Here is a 21,628-nt window from a genome sequence, read left to right as displayed (position 1 = left end):
AGAGGCAACGCCAATACTTGGCGTGGAAGAGACGGCAAATTGCCTCGGAATATTCTTTCTTACCCCGGGATGCAGAATGCTGACATTTGTTGGGACAACACAACGCTGTCACTAAGCGAGCGGGACGCAAGGTCTAGTTGCCCGAGCTAGTCTGACGGAGGTCCACCGGTTTATTCTTAAGCGGTGCCTTGTGCCAAAGGCCTGGGGTTGAAGTGACCTCGTTTCCCTTCTCCTTGTTTTGCAGGGTATCCGGTGAGGAATGCAATGGGATCAATAGCATGTCGGCGGAGAGCGGCCCTGGAACGAGACTGAGAAATTTGCCGGTAATGGGGGATGGACTAGAAACCACCCAAATGTCTACGACGCAGTCACAGGCTCAACCCCAACAAGGCAGTGTTGTAGGCGTTAATCCCCCTCCACCGGAGACCTCCAACCCCAACAAACCCAAGCGGCAGACCAACCAGCTGCAATACCTGCTCAAGGTGGTGCTGAAGACGCTATGGAAGCACCAGTTTGCGTGGCCTTTCCAGCAGCCCGTGGACGCCGTCAAGCTGAACCTCCCTGTAAGTAGAGGTCAAGAGACCAGACGGTGGTTCTCACTGGAAGGAGTGAGACCGTTCGGGTCTGGTGCCTGCGTCCGCCCTTCTCCTGGAATCACAGAATCCATCTTGAACGGTTGGGCTGGATCTAACGGTTGGACCTGATGATCTAATGGTTGGACTCGGTGACCTTTAAGGGTCTTTTCCAACCTAAATGATTCTACGATCTTTTAGAAAATACACACACAATGAGGAATTTCCAGTGGCTCTGCTGCCGCTTTGCCTTTTACCAACCTCCTCTCTTTGTCGGCACGTGGAGAAGAAAGTAAGAATAATATTTCAGGAGTCAGGGTGAGTGACTCGGCAGTCCTCTGTCCCCCAGCCAAGCACCAGAAATTACTAAGCACCAAAAATTATTAAGCACCAAAAATTATTAAACAAATTATCTGTCAGCTTGGGTTCTACCTTACTGCTCCCCGAAGCCCAGCATGCTTTTCTGTGCCTCGCTTAAACCCTTGCTCGATCTCCGCTGTTTTATCAGCAGAATCTTTTTTTGGAGACTGAAAACACTTGGAGCCTTCCACGGAGCATCCAAGTACTCAGACGGCCTCTGCGATTCTCGTGCATTGCAGTGCCGTCGATAACGAACAAGTCATTTCATAAGGAATGCCAATTTTAAGTTAATTTGCAATAAATCAAGGGGATGGGGTGCACCCTCGGTAAGTTTGCAGAGGACCCCAAGTTGGGCAGGAGTGTTGCTTGAGGGTAGGAAGACCCGACAGAGGGATCTGGCCAGGCTGGATCGATAGGATGAGGCCAACTGGATGAGGTTCAACAAGGCTGAGCGCCGGGTCCTGCACTTGGAAAGCTGCCCGGTGGAAAAGGACCTGGGGGTCTTGGTCGACAGTGGGCTGAAGATGAGCCAGCAGTGTGCCCAGGTGGCCAAGAAGGCCAGTAGCACCCTGCCTTGTATCAGGACTAGTGTGGCCAGCAGGACGAGGGGAGGGATCGTCCCCCGTACTCGGCCCCAGCGAGGCCGCACCTCGAATATTGTGTTCAGCTTTGGGCTCCTCGCTCCAAGAAGGACGTTGAGGTGCTGGAGTGTGTCCAGAGACGGGCAACTGTGGTGTCTTGACCCTGGCTGGAGGCCAGGTGCCCACCAAGGCCGCTCTGTCCCTCCCCTCCTCAGCTGGACAGGACAGAGAAAAACTGCAGCGAGAAGCTTATGGGTCGAGAGAAGGACAGGAGAGATCAGGCAGCAGTTACCGCCACGGGCAAAACAGACTCGACTTGGGGAAGTTAGTTTAATTTATTGCCGATCAAATCCGAGTAGGATAATGAGAACTAAAACCAAATCTTAAAAACCCCTTCCCCCCACCCCTCCCTTCTCCCCAGGCTCAGCTTCACTCCTGATTTCTCACCCTCCTCCTCCCAAGCGGCGCAGGGGGACGGGGAATGGCGGCTGGGGTCAGTCCATCACACGTTGTCGCTGCTGCTCCTTCCTCCTCAGGGGAGGACTCCTCACCCTCTGCCCTGCTCCAGCCTGGGGTCCCTCCCACGGGAGACCGTCCTCCACGGACTTCTCCAGCGTGAGTCCTTCCCACGGGCTGCAATTCTTCATGAGCTGCTCCAGCCCGGGCCACCCACGGGTGCTGTCCTTCAGGAACAGGCTGCTCCAGCCCGGGCCACCCACGGGTGCCGTCCTTCAGGAACAGGCTGCTCCAGCCTGGGTCCCCCCATGGGTGCCGTCCTTCAGGAACGGGCTGCTCCAGCCCAGGTCACCCATGGGTGCTGTCCTTCAGGAACAGGCTGCTCCAGCCCAGGTCACCCATGGGTGCCGTCCTTCAGGAACGGGCTGCTCCAGCCCGGGTCACCCATGGGTGCCGTCCTTCAGGAACAGGCTGCTCCAGCCCGGGTCCCCCCATGGGTGCCATCCTTCAGGAACAGGCTGCTCCAGCCTGGGTCCCCCCATGGGTGCCGTCCTTCAGGAACGGGCTGCTCCAGCCCAGGTCACCCATGGGTGCTGTCCTTCAGGAACAGGCTGCTCCAGCCCAGGTCACCCATGGGTGCCGTCCTTCAGGAACGGGCTGCTCCAGCCCGGGTCACCCATGGGTGCCGTCCTTCAGGAACAGGCTGCTCCAGCCCGGGTCCCCCCATGGGTGCCATCCTTCAGGAACAGGCTGCTCCAGCCCGGGTCCCCCCATGGGTGCCGTCCTTCAGGAACAGGCTGCTCCAGCCTGGGTCCCCCCATGGGTGCCATCCTTCAGGAACAGGCTGCTCCAGCCCGGGTCCCCCCATGGGTGCCGTCCTTCAGGAACAGGCTGCTCCAGCCTGGTCCCCCCACGGGTGCCGTCCTTCAGGAACAGGCTGCTCCAGCCTGGCCCCTGCGGGGTCCCAGGTCCTGCCAGCAAACCTGCTCCAGCCGGGGCTCCTCTCTCTCCCCACGGGGCCACAGGCCCTGCCAGCAGCCGGCCCCAGCGCGGGCTGCCCACGGGGTCACGGCCTCCTTCGGGCATCCCCCTGCTCCGGCGTGGGGCCCTCCCCGGGTGCGGGTGCAGATCTGCTCCCCCGTGGAGCTCCATGGCCGCAGGGGCACAGCTGGCCTCCCCGGGGGCTTCCCCGGGGGCTGCCTGGGACCCTCTGCTCCGGCGCCTGGAGCCCTCCTGCGCCTCCTCCTTCACCGACCTCGGTGTCTGCAGGGCTGTTCTCTCACGTATCCTCACTCCTCTCTCCAGCTGCAAATGCCGCGTGCCAGGTTTTTTTCCCCTTTTTAAATATGTTATTCCAGAGGCGCTGCCACCGTCACTGATGGGCTCGGCCTTGGCCGGCAGCGGGTCCGTCTGGGAGCCGTCTGGCACGGGCTCTATCGGACACAGCGGAAGTTTCTAACAGCCTCTCACAGAAGCCACCCTTGCAACCCCCACTGCTACCAAAACCTTGCCGTGCAAATCCGGTACAGCAGCAAAGCTGGGGAAGGTTCTAGAGGACAAAGAGGAGGGTTTGGAGAACTTCTGAGGAGCAGCTGAGGGAACTGGGGTGGTTTAGTCTGGAGAAGAGGAGGCTGAGGGGAGACCTCCTCGCTCTACACAGCTGCCTGACAGGAGGTGGGGGCGAGGTGGGGCTTGGTCTCTTCTCCCGAGCAATAGGATGAGAGGAAACAGCATCATGTTGCATCAGGGGAGGTTTAGGTTGGATATTGGGGAAAATTTCTTCGTGGAAAACGTCATCCGGCGTTGGAACAGGCTGCGCAGGGAAGTGGTGGAGTCCCTGGAAGGACTTAAAAGACGTGTAGACGTGGTGCTCGGGGACACAGGTTAGTGGTGGAGTTGGCAGTGTTGGGTCAACGGTTGGACTTGATGCTCTTTAAAGATCTTCTCCAACCTCAATGATTTTATAATTCTAAATTATATATAATTTATAAATTATATATGAGATTATATAAGGCACGGGAGCTGCCTCCTGCTGCACAAGGTTTGCATCGCTGCCCGCTGGTGTCCTGCCCGGCACATAGAATCACAGAATCATTAAGGTTGGAAAAGACCTTTAAGATCGTGAAGTCCAACCGTCAACACAACGCCGCCGTGCCCCCCATCACGGATGGGAAGGGGAGCGGTGCAGCTCTTCCCGTTGCCCGCTCCCTGCCTCAGCCCAGGCACCGTCACCGGCAGGAGTCGGAGGAAAAGCCGAGGAGCTAGCAAAAACTGGAGCGTAATTTAGAGCCCATTTATTATAATAAATTGGCAACATCTCCTCTGCTGCACGTCTGGTTTGGACCCTTCCAGCTCCAGAAGAGGTTTGTTCCCTCCCTTCCCCTTGAGATGCTCTCCCTTGAGAGAGACATTTTTGCAGAACACCCACTTTCCTTGTCTGTTTTACCTTTAAGATATAATAGCTCTAAATAATCTGTTATTATCTATAATAGCTCTAAATAGATAATCTACTACCCAAGCATTAGGCTATTTAATTTCTTCGTGGTAGGAGCAAGCTCCTTGTCGCATGCGGAGAGTGTCAGTTCTATAGCAACGGCATTTCCAGCTCTTTTTTTTTTTTCTTAAACCTAATGCCTAAAAATAGAAACACCTTTTGCGTTAATCCGGATGCGTTTAAGGGGCTGTAGTAAATCTAATTTCCTCAGTTCTCCTGTCGCTGCGTTTGACCGGTGACCCCTTGCGAAGGGCTATTCATTGCCCATGAGATTTTTAGGAATTACTCGGCGCCGTTACCAACCGAAAACCCAGAATGGGGAAATTTTGGTGCCTCGGGGGGTAAATTACTCCTCTACCAAAGGTTTGTCCTTCTGTTTAATTAAAAATTCCAAGCGAGAGGCTGATGGGGACTAAATCTGGCAGCTAAATACCTTCTGGGCTGGGAGGATCTCGCCCAGGTGGGTCCGGGGACGAGACGGAGGAATCCCGGCCATAAACTCCGTGGGAACGCGTGCTTGGCTGATGTTTTCATTCCCACACCGACATCTCCCTCTTTGCCCTTTGCAGGATTATTATAAGATAATTAAAACTCCGATGGATATGGGAACAATAAAGAAACGCTTGGAGAATTACTACTACTGGAACGCTCAAGAATGTATCCAGGATTTTAACACGATGTTTACAAACTGCTACATCTACAATAAGGTACGAAAAGTTCCCGAATCTGCTTTTTTTTCCAAGGGAAATCTTCCAGGTCCTCGTTGGAGCAGCGTGGAAGCGCAGGCGTTGCTTGTTCGAACGGTACTTAAAAGGAACCACCGCCGAGATCAGCTTCTTTAGGAAAACAAACGGGATTAAACCGATGGGAGCTCAGGCACATCTGTCTGCTGCCGAGAAGCAAGACGCAGACAGGGCTGGCTTAGCAGCCTTCCCTCCTGGAAGAATTATTAGCAGATATCATCAGTCTAGACTTTTGGGGTTTTTTTTTTTTCTTAAAAGGAAATTTTTAAGATTTTCGTCGGGTCTGATTTGAGCAGAGCCACGACCATTATCAAACAAATAACTTGAGAAGTAGGCCTGTGTTTTCCTGTTTTCTCTAGCTTTGTTAAGAAGCTGACTTAGGGCTGGTTTGAAACTCTGAAACGTGGTAAGGAAAAAAAACCCAGGGATATACAGAGCAGCGCATTGAGTTTATCGTGCTTGACCCTGACCTCGTAGGTGATTCCCCTCCAGACAGTGAGAAACATCCTGAAAACCATTTTATAAACAGTTGTGCAACTTCTTGGGTTACAGAAAAGAATATCTGGAGGGATGAGGAGCAGCCCAGGGAATTTCCACCAGTGGTGGTGGTGGGACAGTGGCCCTGTGTCAGCCAAAACCTGGGGTGGAGGTTGGAGAAGGTTCTCAGAGGTGGTACCAAGCCGTACTGAGTGCAAGACGCTCGCTCGTTATCTTCTTCAGTAGCAAAAGGAGCACAAACGAAGGTTTACTGCTGTCCTCGGCGTCAGCGAGATGTGGTCAGAACCTCAGCCTTCCCTCCAGCCTTCTCCTTCCCCGACCACCTCCGCCCTTTCCACCGCTTGCCCGAGTGTTTCGGTTCCTGTTTGGTATCTGCTCCTCATTTCTCATGGGTCTCTCCTCTCCGACCCTGTTGCTTCACCCTCGTGTGCTTTGACCTTTTTTCCCTCCTCCTCTCAGAAATATTGAGCAAGACCTTTCTACTTTGTTCCAAACAAATGGTCATTAGCAGTTTTGGTCCTTCAGAACCATCTCCTTGGCCATTGCCCTTCCTGCTTTGAGCCAGCATGATGCAGCTTGAACGAGGGTAGGCTCTGAAATGCTTCACATTACTCGTACACGCTTAAAAGTCTTCTGCCACATTCTCCCACCACAGTGTCGTCCCCCTGCCAGCTTTCTCCCTGATCTCCCCTGTCATAGAATCGTAGAACAGTTTGGGTGGGAAGGGACCTTTCAAGGCCATCTAGTCCAGCCCTCCTACCATGAGCAGGGACATCTTCAACCAGAGCAGGTTGCTCAGAGCCCCGTCCAGCCTGACCTGGGATGTTTCCAGGGATGGGGAAACATCTACCACCTCTCTGGGCAACCTGGGCCAGGGGTTCACCACCCTCATTGTCAAAAATTTCTTCTTTAGATCTGGTCTAAATCTCCTCTCTTTTAGTTTAAAACTGTTACCCCTTGTGTATAGCAACAGGCCCTGCTAAAAAGTCTGTCCCCATTTTTCTCCTCAGCCCTGGCAGCTGCAGGAAGGTCTCCCCGGAGCCTTCTCTGCTCTGGGCTGAGCCCCCCCAGCTCTCCCAGCCTGTCCTCCCAGCAGAGCTGTTCCAGCCCTCGGAGCATCGCTGGGGCCTCCTCTGGCCCCGCTCCAGCAGGTCCATGTCTCTCCTGTGCCGAGGGCTCCAGAGCTGGCCGTGGCACTGCAAGGGGGTCTCCCCAGAGGGGCAGAATCCCCTCCCTCGCCCTGCTGGCCACGCGACTTTGGGGGCAGCCCAGGTCACAGTTGGCCTTTGGTCTGTGAGTGCACAGTGCCGGCTCATGTCCAGCTTTTCACCCACCAGGACCCCCAGCTCCTTCTCCAGGGGGCTGCTCTCCATCCCTTCACTCCCAGCCTGTGCTGATACCGGGGATTGCCCCGACCCCGGTGCAGGACCCTGCACTTGTCCTTGTTGAACATCATGAGGTTCACATGGGCCCATTCCTCGAGCTTGTCCAGGTCTCTCTGGATGGATCCCGTCCCTCAGGTGTGTCACCCACACCAGTCAGCTTGAGGTCATCTGCAAACTTGCTGAGGGTGCACTTGATCCCACTGTATGTCATTGATGAAGATATTAAAGAGTACTGGTCCCAGTACGGACCCCTGAGGGACACCACTTGTCACCAATCTCCATCTGGACATTGAGCCGTTGACCTCTAAACCACAGTCAGGGAGGCCACTCTCTTCCCTGATCTTCACCAGTTCCCGTTAGGCTGGAAGGCAGAAAAATCATCTAAGCTAAAGAAACATCTCTGTGGACCTCACGGAGCCTGCAAACCATCAGCTGGGCAGGTTTGTGCGTGCTGTCCGATGGGCAAGCGTGGTTTTAACTGGCCTTGTGCGGACAGCAGAGCCAGAACTGTCTTCTCTTGGCGTCAACCGTGTCGTGACAGCGATGGCCATTGGTTTATGGCCTTCACATCAATCCAGACTCCTGTTGCTGCCTTCTCTTGCCTCTGCCAAATGTTATTACTATCCGCAAAACAATTTCCAACCTTCATATCTCTTGTCTCCTCTGGCCGGTGCCCCTGGGGCAGAAGATCTCGTCCTCTCTAGGTGTCCTCCTTTCTGTCTTCCTTGACCTTGGCAAACGCGGGCTCCTTCGGATCTGTAAGGACCGCTTAGCGCCGTCCTCTCCTTCCACGCTGACTTAGAAACAGCTAAAGGATCCCAACAGTCGACTTTCTCCTTAACTTCCTCCCCGAAAAAGGAGTTTTTTTCCTTGCAAGCCCGTGCCGAGCTCTTTTTATCCCCTACCCTGATGCTCTACAGAGAGACCTCTTCCATGAGACCCACCCAGTCAGAGGGATCTCGTGTGGTGGAAACGACTGGCTGGCATGAATCCAGCTTTTTCCACTTTTTCTCTCTTTTCCTCTCTCTTTTTCCCTCCTCCCTCCATTCCGAAAACAGACTTTGCCGCAGGCAGGTAGCACCTTGGGTGGCTCTCTTCTCCGATGCATCTCCTCGGTGACGTCCCTGCCCATCGTCTGGTTTTACCTATAAAATATAAGGGTGAGGATTTGTCCGCGTATTCGGCATTTGGGACGGGATCCCGTACGCCTTTCTGCTGCACCGTAACGGGAATAGCAGTGCTAAAGAGCGTGGAAATACAAAGTGCTCTCTCTGGAAATACATGCCTTGTCTCATTTACCGTATCTGGTTTTCCTCCAGCCAGGGGATGACATAGTCTTAATGGCAGAAGCTCTAGAAAAGCTTTTCCTGCAGAAAATCTCGGAAATGACCCAGGAGGAAACGGAAATTGTTATAGCCCAGACGAAAGGAAGAGGACGTGCGAGGAAGGAAGCAGGTATGATGCTTACTCGTACAACGTTCGTGGTTAAGCCACGCTCAACCTCACGCAGCATCTTGACCGTGTGCCCTGGCGCGGGGACCTGGTTTCATCCTATGTAAATTAGGGTGTTTAATTGGGGTGTTAATTAAACCCACCCATCCTTCATGGGGTTGCCGTGGTCATCGGTGCCTCGCTTTGTTGCACAGAGCATCTAAAATTGGGTGGGAAGGAGGGTGGCTGCCTCGTGCTCTTGCCTGTCTGCATGAGACTCTCTCTGGTGAAAGGCAGGACTGTGAGATGTCTAAAAAAGACCTTCATCCGCGGCTTCTGGGCATCCTCGCTGGGGGAGGAGGAGTGTTGGGGACAGATTTTGCAGTAAATACAGCACCACTGAGGCGCATGTGTTTATACTGCTGGTGAAACGTCATCGTTCCCGGCTTTTCCACAAAGGTTAAAAAGCCGAGAGCGATAGTAAAAGTGTTTAATTCCTGCTGTCGGGAGCTGAGATGATGAAATACCCCTCGTGTTACCTCGGGGTAAAGTACAGCTGTTAAAGCCACCCGAATTCTGTTGTATCAGACCTTCTTGAGTTTCACAGCCGCTTTTCACGTCCTCCCGGGTGGACTCACTGACTTAGAAAAGCTGTGTTGTGTTAGAAAAGCATCGGTGACCCGCGAGGAACCGTTCGCAACATGACGGCTACAGACCCGACGGGGGAATCCCAGTGCACAGAGTGTCCGAAAACACCTCGGAGCATCACAACCCACTGCTGCCCTCCGTAGAACCTCCTCAAGTTACAATTTTCACACCTCATTTATTAATTTTGCGATGATTGGGGATAGGTAATGATGCTTGACAAGCTTACCGTCCTTCGAAAGGATGCGTCGCCCCAAGTGCGGTGGAGCACTGGTCCCTGAAGATGGATTCACTTTGTGCAGACCTGACCCGTGCTCTGCCAGGATCCCAGAAACCCTTTTTTTGCAGCCAGACTGATTCCTTTACCTCATCTTGTCCTTTTTCCGGGCTGAAATACTAACCTGCACGCTTTAGGCTCTGCATAATGTTGAACTGTGGCATCTTAAACCCTATTTAAGGGTATAAATTGGTCAAATGCCGTTCTCTGATTGTGTCTGTTGCTGTCTTAAGACTTTGTTAATGATGTAGGCTTTTTGTTAAAACTTCGCTGCTAATTTAGTAATTGTCAGGATCAAAAAGTACCATCCTGCTCACTTCATCCAACCCTCTCTCTGCTGCGTAATATAAAAGCGCAGTTCAACCGCCGCTTCCTTTATTTACAGTCCGTCTCGTAGGAAAACATCTAATACAGAGTAAAAAAAAAAAGCCTCTGCTGGCACTTTAGAGGAGGAGTGCGCTAACGAGCTGCCAAGTTCGTTATCTTCCTGATAACATTTCTGGTCTGAGCTCTGGCGCACCGTCTCCTCTTTACATAACTTCGTTGTATTGAAGGCTCCCCTGTTTTCAAATTCTCCCTAATAATCGAATTCTCTCACTATAAGGAATTGGTTCCGATCTCTTAGTCCTCCTTTACAGCTCTTCTATGAACCCTCTCCAGTTTTTCGCATCAGTAACTGCGCACACCCTAACTGGACATGGATGTGACTGCTACTAGAGGTAAAATATAAAATAGCCTTCAAATCCCTGTGTTTATACCTCAAGAATTTCACTGCCTCGTTTTGGGGGGATATCAGCCGTTGGCCAGGCTCGACGTCGGTGCCGACACCGTCGGATCGTTCCTCAAAGGGTCGAGAACATCCTGGCCGGGACTTGGTCTCAGCAGCGTCTCATCGGACACGTATCCACTTTTGAGATTCCCTTCTTCATTTTGAACATCTCCATTTTATGTCGTTCTCATCCTTTTAACCCGAACGCTGTGCGATGCTGAGGCAACTGTCACCCGCAGGAGCGTCACCGAGTTTGTGTCACCAAAAAAAAGATGTTTTGACCATATTTACTGCCTGCGAGGTGGTGTGAGCATCCCGCAACGACCAGGGAGCTTGAGAGTCAGCCCTCGAAGAATTTGGGGACCAGTTGCTGGGGTAATAGAGAAAAAATCTGACCTGGGTAGTTGCTGTCGGAAGAGAAAACATTTCTGTACGTCACCCGGACAGCGAGCGCAAATTCAAACCAGCAATATTGACAAAAACCCCTGAGTCTTCCCCAGTTCATTACTGACAATCGTCATCTTTCTGCGTAAAGGGACTTCATGCCATTTTCAGAACATCTTTTCATCTAAAACTTAATGAGGAACAAAAAAGGGTTGTAAAGCCGACTGAAACGACTTCATTTATTTTGGCTTATATTTTCTTTTCCCTTCCCTTGGCAGTTTTTCGCCCTTCACGTCTCTCTCCGTTACGAGGCTGTGCTTGTGTCCGCACATGTTTTTCTTGCATGGTTCTTGTTCTTCTCTCCGTATTGTTGAGTCCTTTCGGCTTCGTGAAATCCAGGTTTTGAAGCACCCACAAACCCAGCTGATGCTTTTTTCCTGCGCGTGACCAAGTCATCATTACTGGTAGCTGAGATTTTTTTTTTTATTGTCCTTTTTTTTAGCCATTATCCTTCATATTCCATTACTGTACGCAGGGAGAAGCTCTTCTTGGTTAGAAAATTATTGGCCGTTGCCTTTCTCAGCATCTTTTTGAAGGAGGAGCGACGTGATCACCCGTAAAGATCTTTTTACCTACACGGCGCAGAGAGGCGCTTACAAGCTCGGGTCTCCTGTTTTCTGCTGCAGCCCTATAGCGTACACAATGCATAGGTCCCCACCTGAGCTCGCCACCCTCCAGTTCCCTTCACCTATAGTATCGACCAGCTCTCCGAAGGGAGCCGTAGGTGCATCCACAAACCCTATATCGCACATACGTAGTCTGGGGCGTCCCACAGCTGGTGCTTCTACATTGTGATTTATATATAGAATAATAGAATAGTAGAATAGAATAGTAGAATAGAAAATTAATAGTATGACAGCTATATTTACTGTATAGAATATCTATTCAGGGACCTGCAAGATCATTTTGCTCTTTCTGCCTCCTGTTAAATCATGTTGTGCAGTAAGTAATTCAGCATATAATAACTGATTTGGGGTTAAATTATTAAAAACCAGGTGTGGTGCTGGCTGGAAAGCTTTGCTGCAAAAAACCCCCACAGGTTTCTGAGAGAAATCTCGAGCCCCTGTGTAAGGTAGGAGGTGAAATGCGTCAGCTTTGCCTAAGCGACGCAGAGCTCCGTCACGGTCCCAGCAGGACCGTGGGATCCCAGCGGGACCACAGGATCCCTCTGGCTACAAGTCCCCACCTGATTTAGAGACATCAGCACTCTGCTTGCCGCTTTGCAAGGAGAACGGGATGAAAACTCTTGATTTTATTCTCTTCATAGGTTGCTCGTTCATTTTTAGTGGAAATTCGCTCACTGGCGGTCATGGCTGAGCGTCTGTTAACACGCAGTACTTTTCTGGTGGGATTGCAGTCACTGCAGCTCCTGGGGACTGATCGGGAGCAAATCTGGCTGCGTTTCTTTTCTATTTCGTTATTTTTTGGAAGTGATGCTTGGAAGAGGTGTTGGATAGCCAGCAAGGCAGGCGACACCACTAACGTTTTGTGCTCAGGAGAGTTTCCTTGTTGAGAGAGCGGTGAAATAGCAGCCAAAATCCAGTCTCTGCAGCACAGGTACAGATTGAGCGGTGGGATTGCTCCCTGCTCAGGTGTGCGTAAAGGATATTCCCCATGTTTTAAAAAATACTGAGGGTCTTGCGAGCCGTCTTCTTGCTGAAGATAAAAATCCAATTATTGCTAACCAGGTACGTTTGATATCTGGCGGAAGGTGCTCCTGTAATACCTGCTGATCCCAAACCTCCGGACTTTCCTGATACTTCCATCTTGAAGGTCTGCTGGCGGTGCACCCCAGCATCCAAGCTTTGCAGAGCGTTCCCGTTCGGAGGTCCTATCACCATGCTGGAAAGTTCGGAAGCTTGGGCAGAGCTTTGCCCTGCAATGCAGCAGCAGCTCCAGTAAGAAGGTGACTTCCCCAGGGCCACTAGAAGGTCCAAGGACAGTGCTGACATTTCCAACCTCGTGTGCCAGCGAGGTGGAAATCACCTAACCAGGACCTCGCTCTCCAGCCGTCAGGAGAGATTTCCCCCGGACAGTAGCGGCTGCGATGATTTAAGTCACCAAGAATTAAGAAACTCTTCTTGCTGATAGAGCACGAAATTGCTGCTGAAGGAAGAACTGCCCGGTTTTGGCTCCAAAATGATGATAGTCGAGAACCATTGCCTAGGAAAAAAGGGTAGGTGGGAAAAGAGGCACTCATCTCTTGCCCTGCCTGCAAGAAATCTCATGTGAAGGGAAGGGGAAGAAGGGAGGAAGCCTTTGGCCTGATCTTGGTCTTTTTCTGGAGGCGTTTTGGTGCAGTTGGGTCCTGAGTTTCTTCACCATTTCACCTAGTGAGCTATAAAAATAATTGTCAGGAAGGAAAATGTGGCTACTGTTTGTCCCTGGCTGGTTGCTCAAGAACGGGAACTGCAAGATACGAATTATCTAATGAGGAATGTTCTTTAAATGGTGTTATTACAAAACGTTAATTGTTTTTCCCATCAAAACAATTAAGTTTGAAGGAGAAGCAACCCTTCCTTTCTTTTCTCTTGGCAGTGACATCCAAACCAGGATCATCCACGGTACCGAACGCCACCCAAGCTTCGTCCCCAGCGCAGACGCAGGCGCCGCAGCAAAACCTCCAGTCTGCGCAGACGACTCATTCCTTTCCTTCCGTCACCCCCGACCTCATCGTCCAGACCCCAGTAATGACGATGGTGCCTCCTCAGCCTCCTGCACCGCCTCCACCTGCTCCCCAGGCCCCTGTGCCGCCGGCCCCGGCTCCCCAGCCCATCCAGCCTCACCCTCCCGTTATCCCAACACCCGCCCAGCCCGTGAAGGTGAGTGATTCCTTAATTATCTTAACGTGACAGCTTAAATTATCTTCATGGCATAGATTCGCCACGGTTGGTCAAGTGGTTGCCCTTGGCTTTGCTGTTGGAGTCTCATTTTAAGGCGAAAGGCCAGAGTTTGGTCAAAAAATTCATGTTTTGAGAACGCTTCTTCCATTGAGTAGAAAAGGAGCCTGCGGTGGCCCTCTCTGAGATGGGTTAAAGTTGGATGGGATGAATTACACCCAGGTTCATCCTCTTAAGACCTTCCTTCCTTGAGCTTTATATGACTTTGGAAGAAATTCTTGACTTGCTGAAGTGACTCATGCCCTTGACCTTTGCTGGTACAGCAGAGATCATCCAGATGTTCTTCCGTAAAGCTCAGTACAGACCAGCAATATCTGAATATTTTTGGAAGGGCTTCCAATGTTCTTCTCATAGCGTTGGCAGGGGGCTTGAGTCACTAGTGATGGCAAATGCGAGTCAACGCTACAAGAAGCGCAACTTGGTTGAAGCCAAAAGTATGATGTCAAAAGTAATATTGCTTTATTTGCTTGGTTATAGACAAAAAAAGGGGTGAAGAGGAAAGCAGACACAACGACACCAACAACCATCGACCCAATTCATGAATCGTCATCTCTGCCCACCGAACCCAAGTCCACCAAGCTGGGTCCGCGCCGGGAAAGCAGCCGCCCGGTGAAGCCTCCAAAGAAGGATGTTCCAGACTCTCAACAACACATGGTAGAAAAGAGTAGCAAAATATCCGAGCAGTTAAAATACTGCAGCGGGATCATCAAAGAGATGTTCGCCAAGAAACACGCTGCCTACGCCTGGCCCTTCTACAAACCTGTGGATGTGGAAGCACTGGGACTGCATGATTATTGCGATATCATTAAACATCCCATGGATCTGAGCACAATCAAAGTAAGCTCAGGTTTATAGGAGGGGGAGGTCGGGGTCTAACTAGAAAAAAGATCTTTTTCTCCCCGCACTTGCGTACCGGGTGTCTTCAGACATCTGCCAGATTTATTTTGGCCATAGGTTTCTGGTACATTTGGTCTCTCTTACTCGCCTCTTGCTGTTATCCTGACAGTTGGGAAAAACAAACAAGCCGGCATCCTTCCAGAAGGGCTCTTAGGAAGCGCTCACACGGGTTTTTTTATAGAAAATTTCCATTACTGTATAAATCTACCCTTTTTTCTTAGCCCAGGAGATGGCCTCAGAGAGCATAAATCACAGCAATAAGGGGATTTGATTTAAACCAACTCCATTTTCAATTATTTTTAAAATAAAGGCCCGTCTTTCTGAAAGTTGTCTGTCTGAATCAGTCTTCTGTTAAGCACAGGTAGTTCCCTCTAGTTTAAAATTCCTTCATTTTAAAGAGTGACTGCAAATTCATCCCTGTTTCCCCTTGAAATATTAATTCATTATTGGAGTAGTTTAATTTTAAAAAGCGACTGCAAAGTCATCCATGTTTCCGCTTGAAACGTTAATTCATGATTTAGAAGTCTTAACTTTTTAGCTAGGAAACCTTAATTCCTTATCTAGAAATCTTTAACTTTTTAGTTATCGAGCATTAATTCCTGATTTAGAAGGTTAACTTAGCTGTGAAAGCTTAATTCCTTATTTAGAATTCTTTAACTTTTTAGTTGCCAAACCGTAATTCATTATTTACAAGTCTTTAACTTTAACTACACGCTGAACTCCCATGTAGGTAGTTTAAGCTTAGCTCTCACTCCTGCTTCGCCGAGTTTGGGCTTGAGTTTTAAAGCCAGAGGAGCGAATTTTCCCTTCCTGCAGCCCACACCTTGCCGAGGTTACACCAAAGATGAAGCCAGCGAGGATCACGGCTCTTCCTTAATCATGGCTTTTCGGACCTGTAGGGTCTTGGTGGGCCAAACTTTGGGAATGCAGAATTAAACTCTTGGCTTTGGCTTTCTCCTTTCTCTTGCGGACTGGCTGGTGGCAAGCGTTAGGTCTTGCAAGTACGTAGCTGCCTGTACATCTCGCTGCCCAACTGTCTGGCAGGGTTGCCTGCCTGAGGTCACCCTTGGCAGATGTTGCTGCGACAGCTATTCAGTGTTCTTCATCTTCCAGTTGTCCAACTCGACCCTGTTTTCCCAGGGAGGGAGAAGGAGGCGTGAAGCCTCTCTTGGCTCAGCTGGCGTGGCCACAGCTGGATGCGGCATTCGCGGGGATGAGGGGTCATCTCAAGGCTGTCTCCACCCAGCTTAGTCCTTCCAGCTCCTCGTAGGCTTGGGACATGAGCAGGTTGCCGTAGAGCAGGTCTCTCCCCTCTTAGGATGGAGATCCAAACTCTAGAGACACCAGCGTGGTTCTTGGAGGGAAGCTGGATGATGGAAGGCAGGTGAGATGGTTGAATCTTGTCCCCTGCATCAACAAAGCCTGTCGTCTTCTTCCGTCATTGGGTGGAGGACCATCCTGGTGTCCTCTCTCCCTCCGACCAAGCTACACAGCTAAAACAACTCTTAGATCTTCCTTCTAGGGGAACGATCTGAGCAAAGCTCACCATGTTCTTCTGCTAACGCGTGATCTTGGGCGCGCGTGGAGGTTCAGCCCTTCTTGGTTGATGTCAGGCAGAGCCAGGTCTTTCAACTCCGCTCTTCAACACAGCATCCCGTTTGGTTCTTCATCTGAACCACATAGCTGCTACCAACCGCGTAGACACTATTCACCATGTAGACAGCGAGAAGGTGGCTTGGAGAGCACATAGTCTTCTTCTGAACATCGCTGGAGGTGCCTATAGTCGGCTCTAATTTTCTCTAAACCGGCCACAGTCCTTCATTTGACCAAAATTAGTTCCAACATAGGGAGAAAATGAGTGCGTGAAGTCCGTGGGTGCCGCGGGGCTGTATTTATTCAATCAGTCGATATGGTGTATTTGCACTGTTAATAGCAGAGAGGTGGGTTTTTCTCTCCTCCTTTCTAGTCTAAACTGGAGAACCGGGAATACCGAGATGCTCAGGAATTCGCGGCGGATGTACGATTGATGTTCTCTAACTGCTATAAGTACAACCCCGCTGATCACGAGGTGGTGGCCATGGCACGGAAGCTGCAGGTAAGGACGCGCATTGTCACAGGCTGCTTCGGTTTTCGGTGAATGCCGGTGTCTCTCTTGACATATTTTTCCAGCCTAAGGGCCACGTAGTCTTGAAATAACATAAAAAAAAGGCCAGCGTGGTAGAGAACGGTAAAAAAACAATACTTTTGGCTCTGGAAGTGATGCAGGGAGTGAGCTGACTCAGCCTTCTTTAAACTCTTGTTTTACCTTTTCGATAAACGAGTAGGAAGGCAAAGCACAGCTCCAAGATGTCAGTTTTCTCTTGAAAACACCCAGAGAGAAAATAAGCGACAGTACACGCTGCGTCATGCTGTTTTAATTACCTCTTCTGTCATTCTTACGGTGAAGTTTTCTGCTCTCCGCTCGTTCCTGAAGGGTTTGTAATTACTGAATTAGTTACTAAGGAAGCTGCTTGCCTTGAGTGAAGTGTTTGGCTTAAAGCACGTGCTCCACCACTCTGAAAAATGATCCCAATTCCCTCGTTTCTCGGTAATTTGGAGCTGCTATGTGGCCTCGCCAGGCTGATGCAGGGGAAAGCACTTCGCTCTGAGCGGATCTGGGAGAGACCGAGCTCGTTTCGGTGCTAAATTTACTCGCAGCAGCCGTGGAGAAACGCTGCAAGGGGACAAAGAGCTCTGGCATTTAATTTTTTGACCCAAGCATTTCGACAGCTATCATTAAAAACACTTGGGCATTCCCTGTATCCGTGATTTCAGGCAGTTCATTCCCTTAAATGCTGATTTCTCTTTTTTTTCCCACCTTGGGATGATTGTGGGTGCAGTTGTTCTCTAAAGAAAGTCTGGTGCCGTACGTCGCTTGGTCCCTCCTTAATAACTTCACCGTGTCACGTTTGATACCAGCCGAGGGGCTGGGAGCTGCCGTGAAATCCCCAAAATCCACGCAGAGCTGCGTGCCAGACACCGGAAAGATGCCTGGACCGCGGCGAGGAGGGTACGCAGGATGGGCTCAGCGGGTTCTCGGACGTATGCGAAGACCCTGGAGTCGAATCCATTAAGGGAAGAGGTTTTATTAGCACAGAAGAGCGCAACCGCGGTTGCATGGAGCAGAATGACGAGGCGGCGGAGCTCCCGCTGCGTGACTGAAGAAGAGCAGCGTGGTTTGCTTTAACCTTCAGAAAACGGGTTGAGGAGGGATCCGAGTTACACCAGAACGCACCGGAGAGGTGGGAAAAAACTATTAGGTTGAGGGAAAAGCTTTCAATTGGGGGGGAAAGATACTAAATTGGAGGAAAAACTGTTAAACTGGGGGGGGAAACTACTACGTTGCAGGACACTTGAATTGAGAAACAACCGAAAAAAAGGAGAAACTTGCTATTAACGGCTTTGCTGGGTTTTGATAACTGGAAACCTCGTATAAAACCCTCTGCGTGGCGCAGCTTCCCCCTCCGCTGAAGTCGAAGCAATTTCACCCGAAGAAGGTACCGGCTCGTGAGAAGGCTGCCAGCTGTTTTGCTTCGATCCAGATGTGAAGCCGCGACAAAGGGTCGAGGAAACGAAGCGGCAGCAAACGTGGCACGGGCGTCCTCCGAGATGTGTTTCTAGGTGCTGGTATTTTTTCATGATGCTTTTATAAAATGACGGCTCAGGTTTGGCCTGGTTTAATTTGAGACAAGTATAAGCTGAGTAAATACGTGTTTTTAGCATGAATTCAGGAGAATTCAGCATCTTATTCATGTTTTTCTGGGTTTTGTGCGAAGTAGGTGCCTGGGAAACACAATGCTCGCCCTCTGGCTGCTCTTTTCTTCTCGTTTTGGTCTAATAAAGAGCGTCGCAGCCTCTTTAAGTGATGTCTTGGAGCATTTTCCAACCAGCAGCAGAATGAATCTGATCCGAAATTCCAGTCACTTGTCACAGGCTGAATAGCTTCACAGAAACTTGTGACTTTTCCTTCCTTTCACCCCATTTTACGGGGAAAAGTCCTCGGCGACCGGCATTGCCAGGTGATGGCGTCTGGACCGAGGGCTGTATGAAATCAGGGTTTCGTCCGCAGGCAGGCTTGGGAACGCGTCCCTGCAAAGATCAACCACTTGGAAAACTTTATTTCTGCCGTAAAGATGAAAAAAGTGATTTTTTTAATTTGCTAGTCCCCACAAAATGAGCATTAAATTTCGGGGCAGCCCTGTAGTGGCGATGCGACGGAGCTGGGTACCAAAATACCGCCTGGATCCCGCTCCGACCTGCTTGAGACCAGGGGTAGCACCTCTCTGCTTGCTCTTCCTGTGCCCAGAAAACTGATTTCAGAAAGAATATCCAAAAAGGGAGGTTTCTGGAGTGCTGCTCAGGTTTGGAAACAAGGCTGAGGATTCAAGTCTGGACTTGAGTTGCCATAAACGACACACGCGGCGTCTTGCTTAATGGACGGCGGCGGTCGGTGCCCACTGCGTTATCCCTCCGTCCTGGGAACACCAACCTCTGAAATAAATGAGTTTTCTGCTTTTTGTTACCATTTCATCATCGGAAGATGGTTTCTTGGATTCCCAGGGTTAATGCCAGCTGGTGGAAGAGGTTTATGGTTTATGTTTGTCCGAGCGAGGACGGGTCAGCGGTGCCAGTGATGTACAAAACAGTAGCAGTAGGAATCCGTGATTAAAAAGGCATTAATTAGCTCGTCACCTACTCACAGGGTTTTCTCTTCCATCCGTTCCTGGGTGGATTCCTAAGGATCCTTCGGACACCGAGGGCTTTTCATAACCCAGGTGCTTCCAAATGGATGGATTTAACTTCATTCACAGGAACTTTAAATTAGCCTACCTGTTAATTAAACGACTGGATAGATATGAAAAATAAACTAGGAAGGTTTTATTTCTCACCCTGGAGAATGTAAAAAATATATACGGCATTGCCTGCTGGTAATAATCAAAAACTGGACTTTCTGGTTCATGGAGAACATTAATTAGGTTGTAAACAGCCATTAAGTGCAGTGAATCGGTGACAAGCATCTGTGCGTCCCGCGAGCGCTGCCGTGTTGCTGGAGGAGCTCAGAAATCTCTCCTTTTCCTCCAGCATTTTCTCCTCCTTCCCCTGAAATTTGAGCCTGAACACGTAAATGAAGTCAGTGGCATTTCTGCCAGCAGATGGAAGCAGCAAAGCAACATCTACAGCGCCCGGAAAAGCCGTCGCTGCTGAAAAAAACCCCCTTGAATAAAGGCACGAGGAGGCTGAGGGTGGAGAAATGCGGTCCAGCAGCTCACGTTTTAGGTAGGGTGGAAAAACGATGGATGCTGAGGTAGGGGAGAGCCCACCAGGTCCTTAAAATCCCAAGGATGAGCCTGAACTAGAAGAGCTGGAAGCCTTGAGGAAGGAAAACGTCGCTCCCATGCTTGTCGCTCACACTCGTGCGTGATTTGATATCGTGGGGTGTTTGACTTGCTGAAGGATTTTGGTTAAGTTGTATAAATCTATAGGAACGTGCGCACGGTTAATATTTACAGTCCGTAGGGTTTTAGAAATAAGGCGCAGACCTCCTCCGGTGGGTGTATGGTCGGAACCGCGCACCCAGGACGTCGAAAATAGCAAAATAAATAGGATCTATAGACTGAAAGTCAAACCTGCGGGCAGGAGGAGAAATTATCCTTTCTTTTTTTATTAATCGCTATTAAAAAGGTGGACACCGACACTTGTGCTGCCTTCGGGTTGTCCTTCCCACCATCGCTGGAGTCATCTGGGAGTTGCCGGTCTCCTTGCGGGCTCCAAGAGAGCCCGGGGCGAGGCGCTAAGCTCGAATGAGTGCCTGGCCTTGAAACACCTAAAAGCAGGTGAATCGAGCCCGTTTTCAGGTCTTGCCTTGTAGGAGATGGAAAAAAATGGGCGTTTTTGTCTGCAAATGTTTTTCTCTTCACAAGGTGGCAGCTTGGGCCAGGGGGGAATCTCTTTTTGGATGCAAGAGGCACTTGTTCCTCTTCTGGGAAACTAAAAAACCACACTCAAACCCCCTCCTTCAAATGGAATCAACGGGCACCGAGAAATGCAGCCAGGCTCTCCCACCTTATCTGCCTTGTCATAGGTTTAAACGAAAATGGATTTTCATATCAGGCTTTAGGAGAAAAAAGGACTTTGGCATCAGTGGGGCGACTGGAATTAAACCGGCTTCGCATCCCTTGCTCTCGAGGATTAACAGGAAACATCCTTGTGCAAGTGTGGGGTTGAATCGAGGTGGTTTTTACGGGACATGGGTTGGGAAAATCCAGGCAGGCTGAAGAGGAGAGGGGATTGCGACAGCGCAGTTCCTGCCCCGAGCTCTCCATGAATCCTTTGTGGAATGTGATGGAGAAGATCTCAAGAACCTGGACAATGCACCTTTTAAATGAGTCTTGTCCTTCTCGCCAGTAAATTTTTCCCCTGAAGCCATCTCAAAGACGGTCAAAATTCTGAGTGGACTTGGAGCTTTCAAGGAAATTACCTCGTTTGCAACACGCGGTGTGTTGATTGCTTGGGGTGGAGACCACAAATCCGTAGGGAACAGCCTGGAGACAACAAGAGGGACATACACTTGCGGTATCTGACTCTGCCAAACCTTGCGTTCTTTCTCCTTGTGTTTTCAGGACGTGTTCGAGATGCGCTTCGCCAAGATGCCGGATGAACCAGAAGAACCTGTGATTCCAGCTTCTTCTCCCGTGGTGGTGCCACCTCCCACCAAGGTGGCTCCCCCTTCATCTAGCGACAGCAGCAGCGACAGCTCCTCCGACAGCGACAGCTCGTCGGATGACTCTGAGGAAGAGCGAGCTCAGCGATTAGCGGAGCTCCAGGAGCAGGTACTGCGTCCGTCGTTATGGATTGGGGGTGTCCAACGTGTCCTTCTTCTTGAACTTGGTGGCCTTGGGGCCTTTGCTCAAAGCTGTAGACTTTCTAATTGTACAGTGTTGCCCATCAGCTGCGAAGTGCTCCAGAGTCGGTAGTTTTAAAGTGAAGAGTGAAGGAATTGATGCTTTTTAGGACGGTCCTTCCAGTTCCTGTTAGGATGCACAAGATGGTCCCCAGCGGAATTTGCTGCCTGCACTTGGGTGGTGTCTCCTGAGCGGGCAGGACCCCCCAGGGCTGCCTGAACTCATGGGCTGGAGC

The 21,628-nt window shown here is 50.5% G+C and overlaps 1 protein-coding gene across 1 annotated transcript in view; it reads left to right on the top strand.

Moving 5' to 3' along the window:
- Positions 1–278: 278 nt before the first annotated feature.
- The window catches only part of BRD4 (bromodomain containing 4), a gene marked incomplete at its 5' end in the record, with an annotated part of 44,277 nt that continues 22,927 nt past the window's right edge, over positions 279–21,628 (top strand). Inside the window, 7 exons of the mRNA XM_082012204.1 lie at positions 279–563; positions 5,033–5,170; positions 8,409–8,544; positions 13,194–13,477; positions 14,033–14,392; positions 16,419–16,547; positions 21,112–21,321. Coding sequence (XP_081868330.1) covers positions 279–563; positions 5,033–5,170; positions 8,409–8,544; positions 13,194–13,477; positions 14,033–14,392; positions 16,419–16,547; positions 21,112–21,321 — 1,542 coding nt within the window. The remainder of the gene's footprint in view (positions 564–5,032; positions 5,171–8,408; positions 8,545–13,193; positions 13,478–14,032; positions 14,393–16,418; positions 16,548–21,111; positions 21,322–21,628) is intronic.

Source organism: Phaethon aethereus, assembly GCF_964289735.1.
Source record: "Phaethon aethereus genome assembly, chromosome: 32".
NCBI lineage: Eukaryota > Metazoa > Chordata > Aves > Phaethontiformes > Phaethontidae > Phaethon > Phaethon aethereus.
Note: the sequence above shows the minus strand (reverse complement) of the source record. Positions and strands in the feature narration are given on the sequence as shown.